This window comes from Prunus avium, chromosome 1 (assembly GCF_965620075.1).
Source record: "Prunus avium chromosome 1, drPruAviu1.hap1.1, whole genome shotgun sequence".
NCBI lineage: Eukaryota > Viridiplantae > Streptophyta > Magnoliopsida > Rosales > Rosaceae > Prunus > Prunus avium.
In genome coordinates, this window is record NC_142284.1 from 52,033,956 (window position 1) to 52,048,605 (window position 14,650).

The window sequence follows — 14,650 nt, forward strand, 5'->3', positions numbered from 1 at the left end:
CGAGTTGGATGGATGGAATGAATCATTGACTTGAGCTTAAATGTATTTGATTTTATAATTGTCATTTACGAAATATAAATTCAGAAATTCTATGTCACGAGAACTCGTTGATATAATTTGAGTTCAAACTAACTAGAACTTTAGGTAAATCTCAGAATCAATTGACAATTTGTAGAGTAACCCAACTTTTTATAACCCCTCACATTCCAATGCGAGAGATTTTTCTCTTTTAATACAAACAATAGTCTAAACTATATATAATCCCAAAGGGAGGGACAGTTTTGCACATGCACACTACCAAAGTGTCATAAGGATTCGAACTTAAGACCACATGTCTACAAGTCAATGCTATTTTCCAGTAGACCCCATTGGCCAATGTGAGACAATTATTCACATCCTCACACAAACTAACATGATTTGGTTCGATTTCTCTCATTAAATTTAGCTCAAACCAAACCAAATTGCATTGCTCAACGGTTAGTTAGTTTGGCTGCAGTTCAAGAGTGAAATTAATCCAAATCCATTAAAATTATCACTTTTGTTTGAAACCAACAAATGGTAAAGTTCACTATTTTTTTAGAAATATTTAGTCATATACCCATTCTTAGCACTAAAACTATAAATAAACCCTACAGCATTTAATTTCTATAAACAAATCAGAAAAAACCCAAAAAATGATAGTTAGCCCTATTGAATTTGATTTTAATTATTAAATTATTTTGATGCCCTATTGGGTGTTTTGGGCCTTTTTATGAGGTTTTGGGGTTGGATTTGTTTTAAGAAATCAATGGCAGTTTTGTAATTTAAAAAAAGATAAAAGCCTTTTTCTTATGTTGTAAATGGGCTTTGGGTGTGTTTTTAAAGTTCATTTTATATAGAATTTTTTTTTTATAATTTGAGCTCCTATATTAGGTATAATAGTGAATCTCCCTTTTTTTTTTGCCTTTTTATTTAGCATTTTGATCTTATTGTTCTCAATATCTAAACAACGGCAAACGATGAAGAAAATCCAAACACAAAGCCACAGAAAATGGAACAACTGGAACCTACCCCACTATAAAAAGCTATGCTCTCTGCCCGTGACAATTATTGGTTTAGAATAAGCATCCCCTTTTTCTTAAGCCCTGGCTTAGGTAACAACTAGGTGGATGCAGCATATATTTAAGAACAGATGCTCCACTAGGTTTTAAAAAATAATTATAAATAAACTTAGGATTTGCCCCCCTTAATTTTTTGTTTTAATTTTCCATCACCAGTAGTTTCAAGTTCCTTGATCAAATCATGTTAGTGTATCATGCAATCGTTAATTTGTCTTTTCTTTTTGGTGTGTTTGAAAAGGCATATTGAATTTCAACAATTTCCTTTCCATGGTCTCCAAGTGGGGGCTAGGAATACAAAATATATGCACAATTGAAAGCTACTATTTTATGCTGACCTTATTTCATCAAAAAAATATATTCAGACAAAAATTCATTTGATATAGTTTATATTGACAATCTAATAATATAACATATCAAACGTGAATAAGACCATGTTTTGTTTTCCCTATAATTTTTACCTCAATGATCAACTTGTTTAGATGAAATTGAAATTTCCTATGAATTTCCTTAGATGCGTACCTTTTCGATGCTTTATCGGCTATAAAATCTTGCATCGACTCGTTATTGTTCATAAGCTGCAGGAGGAGAAAACTTGCACATGTAATCTTTTAACAGTGAAAAATCCATTAACATTCCATATATAGAATGCATATATAAAGAGAAGTTTTGGCTTCTTAACAGTAATGAAAACTTTGACCGGCCTTTACAACACCACTGAAATGACAGAAAAATAAAAATGAAGCTACACATCATAGTAGAATTGCCTTCTTCTAGTCCTTAGCAATGGAGATAAGGAGCTAGGTTGAGAATTCAAGAAACTTATGAGTCTCAAAGTACAACCGGACGACAGAGCTGCGTGCACAGGGCAGGAATGTCACAACTGGGTAATGATAGATTTCCGGCACTTGAAATTTCAACAGAATTGAAAGTGTCGCCTTGTGCCAGCTTAGTAAGGAATAGGCGCTCGGACAGCAGGAGGGCCGGATTTCATGTCTTCAATTATAAGGTTCAAGAGAATCTGAGTCAAGGAGCCTTCTTTGCCTATAATAAAGAAGCAAATATTTTTGTAAATCAAGTCCAAAGGTTTCACAAGCAACATTTGAACAGGCAATATACATTTGAAACTAGTAGTTCAAGAAACATTTCAAAAGAAATCTAAGAGACAGTCTGAACAGGCACAGCAACATGATTCTAGAAAATATATGCAAAGATTTGGCAACAATCAAGTACTTATATGCGTGCATGTTGTATGTCTTTGTGCCTGCTAAGCATTAGTGCACAGCATAGTGCAGAGAAGTTCTTACCATCACCAATGACCTGCTCATCCCACTGCACTACAGGGCGAACAAGAATTCCACTGCCGATAAGCATCATCTCATCTGCCTTCTTCCCTTCCTCAACAGTCACATTTTCTACCCTTACTCCCCGAAGCTTACCATCCCTCACCAGCCCTTCTGCAAGAACCAAAACTCTCCTAGCTGTGCATCCACTTAGGATTTTGTCAAACTGAGGCATCACAAGTTCCTTCTCTTTTGTAACAAAAGCCACATTCATGTTAGGCCCTTCAGCAATGAATCCATCACCGTCCAGCCAAATTGCTGCAAATGCATCTTGTTCTTCAGCCTCCATCTTTGAAAGAACATTTGGAAGATAATTCACACTCTTCATGGTTGCAAATTGGGGGGGTTTTACTGGGATTGATGAAGTAACTACTTTAATGCCCTTCGAATTAAAGGGTGATAGATCTTGGATTACAATAGCATAAAGAGCTGGCTGATGGCAGCCAGATGGAGATAACTGAAAATCACCAGGCCCCGCCGAGAGCCAGTACCTTAGTGATCCTGTTTTGCACTTGGAAGCACTCACAGTTTGTATGAGTATTCTCCTAATGCTTTCTCGATCAAATGGTATGTCAATTTTGGCCATGGATGCTGACCGTAAAATACGGTCCAGGTGCTGGTCCAACTCGTACAGATACCTAGGATGTACAGAACATACAGAGAAACTTGAAATTGCAGAAATAAAACCTGTGAAAGGCCCATGTGTGTGTGTTAAGATCATAAAAGTGTTCGAAATCAGTATTTGGTGTTCAACAAAACTTATGCAGGCATCACGAGGCCAAAATCACTAACCCATCTTTTATAGCAGCAGTGTCAAAAACACCATGCCCTCTGTGGACCATGTGGTCATCAATGGGGATCACCATAGCAGCTGGATCAGTTGTGATTCCTCCAAAAATGCTAGAGTACATGGCGAGAAATTGCTGCTTACCGTGTTGATTTTCCCGGTATGTTTTTAGCCTTTCAATTGCCTTTTCTAGAAAGAAAAACAGGAGAAACAAAACTTCTTGGATATGAATATTATTTAGTACCAATCTCTAAACTAGCCTGGTCGTGAATCAAACAAGTCTCAACCCTAGGCATCAATTACTCATCAATTTTTTACTGTATTTTTCTAACTTTCACTGCAAGCAAAGAACTTAAAATAAGAAGACATTTCAAAGATGAGAAAATGACCTCTGAGCAAGTCAGCAGTGGAACATCAGAGACTTGAATGCTATAATCTGGCAGAAAAATGTTATCTTTGTCAGTCTTAGCAGCTAAATTAAAAACAAAAAATTTACAAAACAGAAAAGAAAAAAAAAATTGTTTTCTTCCAAAAATTTAACGAGGAAGATGAACAGGGAGGCTAAACTTACCAGGCACAGCTTCGGTTTGGTTCGAGCTTCTGATGACCCTCATCTCTCTGGCTCTGAACGACCCATGTTGAAAATGAAGCAACCCACGTCCCGAAAATGAATGATTTCGTGGAATTACGTTCAAGCTATGTGAATGGGCAGCTGGTTTTGTGGGAAAGTGTGGGTTTTGCGAGAAGGGTTTTGGGAGAGATAGGAGGGAAGCCATGGAAGCGAAGCGATCAGAGAGAGAGCTCAGAGAAGCAGTGAGATCAAAGCTCAGAGCTTTCAGCGGTTGACCGGACTGTATATCATAGGGTGGGTCCCGCCTTTAACATTACTTTTTTATATATCGTTCTTCGACATCTTCGGTAAAATATAATGGGATTAAAATGGATGCAACCACCACGGTTTCTGGTGGCGCGTGGAGTCTACACTCGGGTACTTGGAGGATGAATTTTGAATGTGTATGACTTGGAAACAGTTGATTGACCAGAAATGGATTTAATAAGATTCAGATAGCATTACTGATTGTACATTATTGATCCCAAATGCCAAAAATATTTAATGGGAACCTATGACTGAAATGTTTATTTTCCTTATACCTTATGAAAATAATTGTTTATAAGATAAGGATTGTGCATATGGACAAATTTAATTATGATAAAATTTGTAAGTATGAAGCATTTTGTTTTTCCACATCCATTTGATGTGGATTGGGAATTTGGGTACCACTCAAAGTACCTACAATTTACTTTTATTGGAGGCCAAACATCTTTGTTAGTACACTTTCGGTTGCTCTATTAATATTCGGTCACAACCTACTATTCAACAAGATAATGTCTGATTTGACCCTAATTGACACATATTTGTTATTAAGCATTCAAACTCAAAACTCGTCTAGGTGGCATTAATTTATGTTTTTTTTTTTTGCTAATGTTGATGCCAACTTTTAGTTGAACAAATTAATACTGAAACGTAACACATACAAAAGCATATATGGTTCACCTAAATTCTCATCACACTAAATATGAGCTCTCTTCTTGAAGTGTACCGAATTGGAAAGTTTATTTTCTTATATTAATTTGAAGTAAAAATTTAGGGGATTGATTAAATAAGAGTGTGAAAATTATATTTTAATGTAAGAAGAAAAATACATAATTTTTTTGAGAAAAAGCGATTGAAAAATACATAATTTTAATTTGTGATTCCAAGTCTTGTATCGACAATCAAGAAATATCAATGAGGTTCTTGTTTCTTCTAATGGATTTATGCTATTTCTATTATTATTTAACGGCGAGGACCTAATTTTCCAGCAAATCAAGCGGTTGGGAAGTGTACGCGCCACCACACACCAAAACCCGCCAAATCCCAAAACATGCGTAAAAAACGGGAAAATGTTGCTGCTGCTGATCATATCTGAAAGCAACAACACCCAACTTCCCATACATAATACTTCTTTAGAATTTTACGGTTTACATATTCCTTTTGAATTTTCAACACTTCCAACTTTGGATCAAGAGCCCCAATTTTGGGGCAATTGAAGAAGCTAGGGTTTCCTCGGTCGGTCAATCAATCAATCCATCATCAGTGCAAGAAGTCAAGAGCCGGTTCGTTTTGAATCCGATTGAGCTAGGGTTTCTTCAAACGAACACTGAACAAGCACAAACCTTGGTTCCAAAATGGCGATAATCGGCGACGCGCTTCGCCAGGTCTTCATGCCCAAGCACGAGTACGAGAGCCTCCGGGTAGAAGACAGAGCTTGGGGCAAGATTCAGAGACCTCTTTTAGTGGCTTCCATGGCTCTCGTCTGTTTGGTAGTTGTTGTGTGCACGGTTATCAGCTTGAACATTGTGTTTCCTGGGGACCCAGCGAAGCGGCCGTTCTGCGGCGACCGGAGGCTTAATTCTCTACCGATGAATGTGAGAGGAGGCGATTCTGATCCGTTTCCCGGAGCGTTTTATCTTACGGATCAAGAGATTGTGGATTACTATTGGATGGTTGTGTTCGTTCCCTCTATGATCATTTTCTTGGCTACCTCCGTGTATCTTGTTGCGGGTGAGAAGCTTTAAGTTCTACTTTGATTGTTTCCAATTTGAATATTTTATTTCGGCGCTAATAAATTTAAGAGAGAGGGAGTTAATTTTTTCATTTTGGCGTTTTCTTTCATTGATTTGGGTTTTGGGAAAGTGGAAACTTCGTAAATTTCGCCAAAGATCTAGTAAAGAATGCCTGAGATTAGAGATAACAAGAGGAAAGACTTGAGGAATTTCTTGGATACTAGTGAAATCTTGGTAAAATCACTAAAACTACTGTAGCGATGGCATTTCTAACTGGGGATTTGCTTGCTCGGATAACTATGGTCTAAATATCTTTGAATTATAAATTAGAGTTTTGGCAAGGTGGAATAGATTTATGCTCATAATATTCAAGTTGATAGCTCTGTAGAGAATGCAAGATGGTTATGGTTCAAAGACGTAACTTGCTCTCACCAAGTGATAAGAAGGGTAGAAAGAATGCTTGTAGCTGGCGTATGAGTACTAGGTGACATGTATAAAATTGACCCATGCCGTACTTCGAGGAAAAAACTCAATGATCTTTTACAGAGGGCTGCATGTGCCTGGAACTGACTTAGGTGGGTTGGAGAAGACACTAAAGGAACAATTAAATCTCTTTAATGGAAAAATAAGAATAACTCCATGATCTTGGGTCCTTGGGATGTTGTTGCCTAGAAACTAGAAACAAGGTAAATCTTCTCTTGGCAAATGTAAGTTTGAAATGCGATCTTAAAACATGAAAGCTTAATGCATAGGCTGTTTTGGATTAGAGACATGACTAGTAACTAGTAACGCCAAGTCACAGTTCACATGGTTTTCATTTTCTCTACCAAGTTTGTATATGAATTAGAAAATGCCTGCAAACTCTGTGTATAACTGAAAAAAATTTATAATATATATTTTTTCTTTGGTTCTCAGTATTCTGTAGCATGACTAGAGCTTCTTTAAAAGGAAAATCAAGAAATGCATCAAAGCCAAAAGCCCACCCTGAGAGGGTCAATATTTGAAACCTCACTAATGAAATAAGGCTATATATGGTTCTGGAATGGTTGATTCACTCCTCGTGACCAGCTTCATGCCTAGGCATGGAGTTCTGCTTAGAAATTAGTATTAATTGGATATGCATGGCATATTATGTGGTTAAAGGGACATTGTTCATTGGGATATTTTCACTTGATTCTACATGGGTTGTATCTAACCATTAGCGGGGCAATAATTTGATTTGGATATGCCAAATGGTTTTCAAGTTCTCATAGCTTCAATCTGGTTGCAGGAATCGCTGTTGCTTATTCTGCTCCAACAAGACACGGATGCTTAAAGGTAGTTGAGAATAACTACTGTGCTTCAAAAAGAGGTATGCTCCCTCCTTCCCTCCTCCTCAAATGAACTACAGTATCCACTATACATCAGTCGCCATTTTCTATTGTTTTATCACGTATGACTGGACTTGTTACAAGTCATGATTTCTCTGGAATCTTGCTTTTACTCCTAAATAATGAAGCTGTCTGTATAAAGAATTTGGTGTGCTGCAGAAAATGTTCATACTTTGTTTAGTTGCCAATAAGTCCAGCTAAATAAAATAAACTAGGATTCTTACAGCTATTTGGCAGGTTGGGCTAGGCTCTCTTTTGCCGATTAGAGAGAGCTCTAAATGATTGCTTGCATTCCCTCTTTAGAGTTCTCACACTCCTTATGGGATTCCTGGCGAGAATGAGCATACAGATGTTCATCTGTTCTGTTGCTGTTTTTCTTGTGGTACAGATTGTTCATCGTTTTTATCATATCATTTTTCTTTTAATATTACAAAATTCAGCATGCCTTTTTGTCTGTTAACTTTTTACTAATGTTGCTCTATAACTTAATTGCCTAACCTCAAAGCCCACTAATGTGTCCTAAACTAATTTTAGTTTGAATAGTTTGAAGTTTTATTTTCATGTTGGAATTATCCCTCTATCTTAAATGGTTCTTCACAAGTGCATTTTGCAATATAATTTCAACTATTACTGTTCCGTTTTTCATTGGATTATTTTCCAGCATCTAAAAAAATTGAAATTATGTCTGCCATTTGTTTATATGACGTAATATTTGGCCAAAAAGACTAGGTTTGGTGTTGCATGAGAACCTAAGTGATGTCTGAACTCTCATATTGTAATATGCAGGTGGGGTTCGATGCCTATCTATTCTGAATGCTGTCTTTGCTGTCATTTTTGGTCTTCTTGCATTGTTTCTTGGTTCAAGCCTCCTCACACAAGGAAGCTCCTGCTCTATGCCCCTGTTCTGGTGCTATGAGGGTGGGTGTTGGGGGATGGTTCTTCTGTACGGAGGAACTGCCTTCTTTCTGAGAAGGAGAGCAGCTGCAATCCTTGATGAGGGAGAATTTGGTGGTCGAAACCTAGGGCTTGAAATGTTGGAGAATCCCTTGGAAGTTACACCAGAGGTGGAAAGGCGGGTTAATGAAGGGTTTAAGACATGGATGGGGTCGTCGCTCCTATCGTCCGATGAAGAAGATGAACCAAACAGTTATTAGGAACCTTCTCATGTAACTCCAATTCTAACAGGCGAACGGTTTGGCGTTTAAGTGAAGCCTTTCAGAACTACACAGCTTCCGGCAGATTTTTGACAACTTCAGGAGAGCATAGAGTAGTATAAATTCAAATTTTGGCATATCAAAGGTGCCAGCTTTAAAATCGCTCTGGTGATGACAAAGTGAAATGCTAATTTCGGGACTTAGGTTCATGTCGATTTTGTAACATGTCTGTTGCACACACCCTCTCTGGTGATCTTGGTTGCCTGTGAATATCTAACCAGTGTCTCTCTTTCTCTCAATTTCCGTGTGTGAAAATGAAAATCGAGAATTTGTTGCAACTTGCAAGTCTCTTGCCGAGCTTTCTGTTCCAGACTCAATTGCCCTAATTTAATCTCGTTGTCATCTATGGTTGGAACTTGGGTTGGGTTGGGTTTCTCTGTAGTTGAACGGCTTCGGCTGTCGACCAAATCTACTAATTAGATGTGCTGGCATAATCAAAGATTTTTATCATTGATACACAAGTCAACATTTTTACCAAATTATCTTCTCAATCCGTACGACAGGCTTACTTGTGATGATGCAATGTCGTTTTTTCTTCAACGAAATAACATGGTGGTGAGCCATATCATGTACCATGTAATGCTAGGAAAGAAAGTTGGAGCTTGTAGCTTTAGTGGTTGTAAGTATTTACCGTTATTCCTTAGAAAAACTTACCTACAACTGGGTCTGGGTGGATACCCATTCTCTAAAGTCTCGGGTGAAGATAGGGAAGGAAAGAATGGCCACCCAATTGCAAGTTAGTTTCTATCCTTACATAATATTTTTGGTAGTAAAATCACATTATACCCTTCAGTGACGTTACACACCAAATAAAAAGCATGCTCACATTTGTTATAACATTAGTGGATTGGTAATACTAAGTGATAGTGTGTCGATAACAATGAAGAATTTCTCCGAGGCCAAAGTTGGAAGTTTCCTCTCCGGCCTCCTTTGTAACAGAAGAAAAAGGCCGTTTAAGACAGGCCCTAATAAAAGGCCCAATCCAACTTATGCGTCCAAACCAAACCCAATCCAAATCCTACAACATCTGTTTGTCAGTTTTGTGTTCCAGTAGAAAGTGTAAAACCCTAACTCACCACTCCCTTCTTCTTTCATCGTCTCTGCGTAGTGTCTGTGGCTGAGCGGCACATCCCCTCTCGTCATCTCTGGACCTACGACATTCAATTTCTTAAGCCACAACCAACCATGGCCGCGTACGACTACGAAGATGCACCAGGGACCTACGACGAAACGTCAGCGACACAGCGCCAGGCGTCGTCCGGTGCCCCTCCATCGCAAGACCTAGGGTACGACCCGAACTTCGTTCCGGACTCCGTCAAATCTTTCGTCGTCCACCTCTACCGCCACATCCGTGAGAAGAATGTGTACGAGATCCACCAGATGTACGAGACGTCGTTTCAGACGCTTTCCGATCGGCTCTTCAAGGACACGCCATGGCCCTCCGTCGACGCAGTCGCCCACTACGTCGACAATGACCACGTCTTCTGCCTCCTCTACCGCGAGATGTGGTTCCGCCACCTGTACGCCAGGCTGTCACCGACGCTGAAGCAGAGAATCGACTCTTGGGACAATTACTGTAGCCTCTTCCAGGTCGTCCTCCACGGCGTCGTTAATATGCAGCTGCCCAACCAGTGGCTCTGGGACATGGTCGACGAGTTCGTGTACCAGTTCCAGAGCTTTTGCCAGTACAGAGCTAAGATGAAGAACAAGACTGAGCAGGAGATTGCCCTTCTCAGACAGTTTGATCAAGTAAGAATCGTCACATTCATTTCTAATTTGGGGAACATTGATATCTAAGATGACCCTGAATTGTGCTCATTGTTTTTGTTACAGGCCTGGAATGTGTATGGTGTGCTTAACTTTTTGCAAGCTCTGGTGGAGAAGTCCATGATCATTCAGATTCTCGAGCACGAGAAGGAAGGGCTTGAGCAGTTTACTGCTACAGATGGGTATGATTATAATGGTGGGAGTAATGTTTTGAAGGTGTTGGGGTATTTCAGCATGGTGGGATTGCTTCGGGTACATTGTCTCTTGGGTGATTATCATACTGGCCTGAAATGCTTGCAGCCCATTGACATTACCCAGCAAGGTGTTTACACAACTGTTATTGGAAGCCACATTACCACCATTTATCATTATGGTTTTGCTAATCTTATGTTGCGTAGGTACGATTGCTCTTTACGTATTTAAGAACATTTTGATTCACTTTTCTGATGCGTGTTTGTGTGTTGTGTGGAAAACTTGTTTTTGGAGCCTTACAAATATTATTAGTTTCCTTGCAGGTACGTGGAGGCAATTCGTGAATTTAATAAGATTCTGTTGTACATCTATAAAACCAAGCAATACCATCAGAAGTCTCCACAGTATGAGCAGATACTAAAGAAGAATGAGCAGATGTATGCCCTGTTGGCAATTTCTCTTTCACTGTGTCCACAGGTGAAGCTTGTTGAGGAAACTGTGAACTCTCAGTTGCGTGAGAAGTATGGTGAAAAGATGATCAGGATGCAAAGATACGATGATGAAGCATTTGCTATTTATGATGAACTCTTCTCGTATGCATGCCCTAAGTTTATTACCCCATCCCCTCCAAGTTTTGAGGAGCCTCTTGTTAATTACAACCAGGTATGTAGGGCCAACAAGGCAAACGGAAATACCCATTGCCTGAAATATTTCCAATTCGGAAAGCAACAAGTATATGAAATGGTGTAGTGGAAGTCAGCTTCCAGGACAGAATAATGTGATGCTCAAATTATTACTAATTTAGTGCCTTGTGTATATGTTATGAGAAGAATAATGCATATAATTTAATTATCAGTTCTTGATTGTATCATGCATTTTACATGGGTTAATGATAGACAGAATACATATGCATGGTATCAGTTCATGAGCTGTCTGAAACATACACTTACTGAAAATGCCATAGACGGTGGAGTTTCTCCGGAGTTTATAATTTTAATAATCTGTTCTGGATTGTATCATGCATTTGACACGAGATGACGATAGACGTGATACATGCACATTATCGGTTCCTGAGCTGTTTGAAACATTCACTTACTGAAAATGCCAAAAGCAATACCCAAAATGCCATCAACAGTGGAGTTTCTTTGTAGATCATACCAGACAGCAAATTAAACCTTGTCTTTAGTTGGGATGGGGGTTTAAGGTTGGACAACAGTTATGCAAGGGAAAAAATGGAAGTCTTACTTTTAGAGGCTATATGTTGCTGCATTAGATTCTCTCTTTTGGGCGTTATATTTCTCTCTCTCTGAATGAGTGTGTGGACATGCACACATAATTTATTAAATGCCATTTTACTTCTTGCAGGATGCTTATAGACTTCAATTGAAGCTGTTCCTTTATGAAGTGAAGCAGCAACAGTTATTATCAGGCATTCGGACCTTCTTAAAAGTATATTCATCCATCTCTCTTGCGAAGCTAGCAAGCTACATGGAAGTGGATGAATCCAAGTTGAGGTACTTGATGAGGATATTCTTTAAGTTATGTTTATATAATTCTTCTTTTGATTTTATAATAATGTTATTTTTTCATTCTGCCTTACAGGACTATCTTGTTGACATACAAGCACAAGACACATGCTGTTGATACTGACGGAAAAATCATTTCCAATGCTGATGTGGATTTCTATATTGATGATGTACGTTTTCTTCTATTATCTTCTATCTTGTTGATGGAAAAGTTATGTAAGGCCACAAAGTTCCAAGGGCATATTTGTAGGAAATCCTCTAAATTAAACCTGATGTCAGAAACTAGAACTCCTTAGGCACTTGTTTCATTTGATTTTTCTCGAGGAATCATCAATTTCAGCCCCATAAAATCTAGAAAAAGTGTTAGCTTAAGTCATCAGCTAATCTTGGACAGCAGTTTCCTAGTCCATATTTTGGATTTCAATGTGATTTACATGAGATTCCTAATTATATGTTTTAGAAATTGAGCGAACCCATGTTTTCTATCTCTAGTTTGACCTACAGGAGGTATTTCAATGCCCTAAAGAAGAAAGAAAGTGAGTGTGAGTGCTTGTGAAATGGGTTAAGTAGTTCTGACAATTCCCTTCTCTTACACTTGGAGGATCTACCTATGTTCTCATCACATCAGTCTGTATGAAAATTATTGGACAATTGTCTCCCTTTCCCAAAAAAAAAAAACTTAAATATGCAAGAACTTTGAAGTTATATGTGATTAGTTCACTATATTGGAACATGGTAAGTGAAGACATTTACATGTTGCTGGATATAATATTTTCATTCTGCTGCAGGACTTGATTTATGTTGTCGAATCAAAACCAGCAAAACGATATGGGGATTACTTCTTGCGGCAAATTGTGAAGGTATGCACAATTCCTTGTTATCCATCTTTTCCATCAGATTTAGCAACATTAAGAAAATGTTTAAGTAATCATTCTTTTCCTTTTTTCATGGCAGCTTGAAGGGGTTATCAATGATATGGACAGGGTAAAGCTGGATTGAGTCATCCATCCCTTTTTAGACTAGCTCTCTCCTGCAATTTTTGCTCATTTAGATTCATATAATGATGTTTGGAGATTCTTTTTCTTTCTAATTACTCTGCTTCATGTACCTGCCCCTTTGAATTAGTGAATGTGGTTAGCTCTTAAAATCACAATGTAATTTTCACCTGTTGTGGCTTTTATCTACTCAAAGTTGCTAGCATGGAAATATGCAAGTGTTTTTCTTGAAGACGTGCTCTTTAATTCCATACAAAATTAAGAGTGCTGATCCGAATCCGAACCATAATTTGGTGTGGGGTGTTTCCCCAAAACAAGGGAAAGTATATCCATTTAAATTGCAGATTGTGTGATTTTCTCTGCTCTATTCTCGCTGGAGCTTTGAAGTTTTTCGTTTTTGTGCTTTTAATTGGTACAATGATTTTTGATCTGATTGATTGAGAATGCATTATGAGGGTGGCTGTAAATTGATAGGGTTGGTTTCGATTATGGGATGGTCCAGAGTTGGCTTTGAGTGCCATTGACAAGTCCAACATTTTAGGATTTTTAAACTTCATTTGAGATCTCTTTCAACATTGAGAAGAAAATACGAATTTAATCTACTCCGTTATTCGATCTGTTTAACCGAGTAATTGGTTGGGTTGTGATCTGATTGAGAGTGGGAGGAAACACTGTGATCTGTTCAAGATAAGGGTTGTGATCTGATTGAGAGTGGGAGGAAAGACTATGATCTGTTTAAGATAAAGGCCAACGTAATTGATTAAGTTTTTGTTTCATCTGATTTTCTTGTGGAAAACTGAGTTTAGGCACGCAATAAGGGTCATGCTAGGGAGACCAACTTGGGTACCAACTCTCTAATAGAGGTGGAGCCCACCAATACAATGGGTCTCACGCTCTATTAGAGAGTTGGTATCCCAAGTTGGTCTCCCAAGTTGGTCTCCCTAGCATTTTCCACGCAATAATTGAGTTATTGACCATAGCAAAAAGGAAAGCAAGTGCTTTATTTGTTGGAAATCAATATCATTGACGACAGTAATTACGTATTACTCTGTCGTTTGTCAATCTTAAACATGATTTCAATTTAAATACGCACTTGGGTGTCTCTTTACAATTGTTTGAAGCCTTTGATGTTATGTTATCTTCTTTCATTGTTGGACGTAAACAGCTTTTTAATCTTAAACAAACAATTTGGTAGAAATATTTATGTATGCATATAATAAGTAATGTGATAACGATGCAAATTTTTTTAAAAAAAATAGAGAAAGAAAAACAATTACAACTGGAAATCACGAGGGCACGCAAGCCCAAACAAATTAAAATTAAAAGGAATCGAACAATTCAACGGCAGTCCACGCTCTCACAAATGGGATGAAGAAGGGCCATGGCCTAAATCAGCTACAACATGATCAGTAAAATTAGCTTCCTTAAAGACATGATTAAAAGAAACTTCTTCACAACACGAACTAACATCATAATACCCCAAGGAATAGAAACCGCCTTGTTGACGCCGTCGATAACGAATTTAGAGTCTCTTTTCATGAAAGCCTTACGCCAACCATAATGGACGACATGGCAAAGGTTGTCACGCAAAATAAGACATTCAGCAACAATTATTGAAGCTTGATCAATATTGTTAGCACCTGCTAACAACACATGTCCATTTCAATCACGAACAATAAAACCAGTAGTAGCCATATTATTGCGAATTGGTCATCAAAATTAATTTTAACCCAATCCATGGTTGGTAACTTG

General features: G+C 38.2%; 3 protein-coding genes across 4 annotated transcripts; 2 read left to right on the top strand and 1 right to left on the bottom strand.

The window, feature by feature from the left end:
- Positions 1–1,706: 1,706 nt before the first annotated feature.
- On the bottom strand, positions 1,707–4,087 carry ADCL (D-aminoacid aminotransferase-like PLP-dependent enzymes superfamily protein). Of its 2 annotated transcripts, none has more exons than XM_021963568.2 (5): positions 3,799–4,087; positions 3,617–3,663; positions 3,233–3,411; positions 2,405–3,078; positions 1,707–2,141 (listed from the first exon to the last, which is right to left on the bottom strand). In XM_021963568.2, the coding sequence occupies exons 1-5, from the start codon at positions 4,001–4,003 to the stop codon at positions 2,047–2,049; spliced, it is 1,200 nt and encodes a 399-aa protein (XP_021819260.1). In that variant the 5' UTR covers positions 4,004–4,087; the 3' UTR covers positions 1,707–2,046. The 2 variants fall into 2 exon arrangements, with proteins under 2 accessions (XP_021819260.1, XP_021819261.1); XM_021963569.2 differs by having other exon boundaries at positions 3,233–3,416; positions 3,799–3,891.
- Positions 4,088–5,150: 1,063 nt separating this feature from the next.
- LOC110761186 (uncharacterized) lies at positions 5,151–8,696 on the top strand. Its single transcript, XM_021963607.2, has 3 exons — positions 5,151–5,832; positions 7,105–7,185; positions 7,991–8,696. The coding sequence occupies exons 1-3, from the start codon at positions 5,457–5,459 to the stop codon at positions 8,356–8,358; spliced, it is 825 nt and encodes a 274-aa protein (XP_021819299.1). The 5' UTR covers positions 5,151–5,456; the 3' UTR covers positions 8,359–8,696.
- A 757-nt stretch (positions 8,697–9,453) lies between these two features.
- Positions 9,454–13,130, top strand: LOC110761185 (RNA polymerase I-associated factor PAF67). The gene is made up of 7 exons (XM_021963606.2): positions 9,454–10,167; positions 10,252–10,583; positions 10,701–11,040; positions 11,743–11,891; positions 11,980–12,073; positions 12,692–12,763; positions 12,858–13,130. The coding sequence occupies exons 1-7, from the start codon at positions 9,604–9,606 to the stop codon at positions 12,900–12,902; spliced, it is 1,596 nt and encodes a 531-aa protein (XP_021819298.1). The 5' UTR covers positions 9,454–9,603; the 3' UTR covers positions 12,903–13,130.
- The last annotated feature ends 1,520 nt before the right edge of the window (positions 13,131–14,650 follow it).

Coding starts and splice junctions, on each gene's coding strand:
- ADCL (XM_021963568.2), bottom strand. CDS start 4,003: ATGGCTTCCCTCCTATCTCTCCCAAAACCCTTCTCGCAAAACCCACAC. Junction 3,664..3,798: donor CCAAACCGAAGCTGTGCCTG/GTAAGTTTAGCC, acceptor TTTTTCTGCCAG/ATTATAGCATTCAAGTCTCT. Junction 3,079..3,232: donor ACTGCTGCTATAAAAGATGG/GTTAGTGATTTT, acceptor TGTACATCCTAG/GTATCTGTACGAGTTGGACC.
- LOC110761186 (XM_021963607.2), top strand. CDS start 5,457: ATGGCGATAATCGGCGACGCGCTTCGCCAGGTCTTCATGCCCAAGCAC. Junction 5,833..7,104: donor CTCCGTGTATCTTGTTGCGG/GTGAGAAGCTTT, acceptor ATCTGGTTGCAG/GAATCGCTGTTGCTTATTCT. Junction 7,186..7,990: donor CTACTGTGCTTCAAAAAGAG/GTATGCTCCCTC, acceptor TGTAATATGCAG/GTGGGGTTCGATGCCTATCT.
- LOC110761185 (XM_021963606.2), top strand. CDS start 9,604: ATGGCCGCGTACGACTACGAAGATGCACCAGGGACCTACGACGAAACG. Junction 11,041..11,742: donor CTCTTGTTAATTACAACCAG/GTATGTAGGGCC, acceptor TACTTCTTGCAG/GATGCTTATAGACTTCAATT. Junction 12,074..12,691: donor TGGATTTCTATATTGATGAT/GTACGTTTTCTT, acceptor ATTCTGCTGCAG/GACTTGATTTATGTTGTCGA.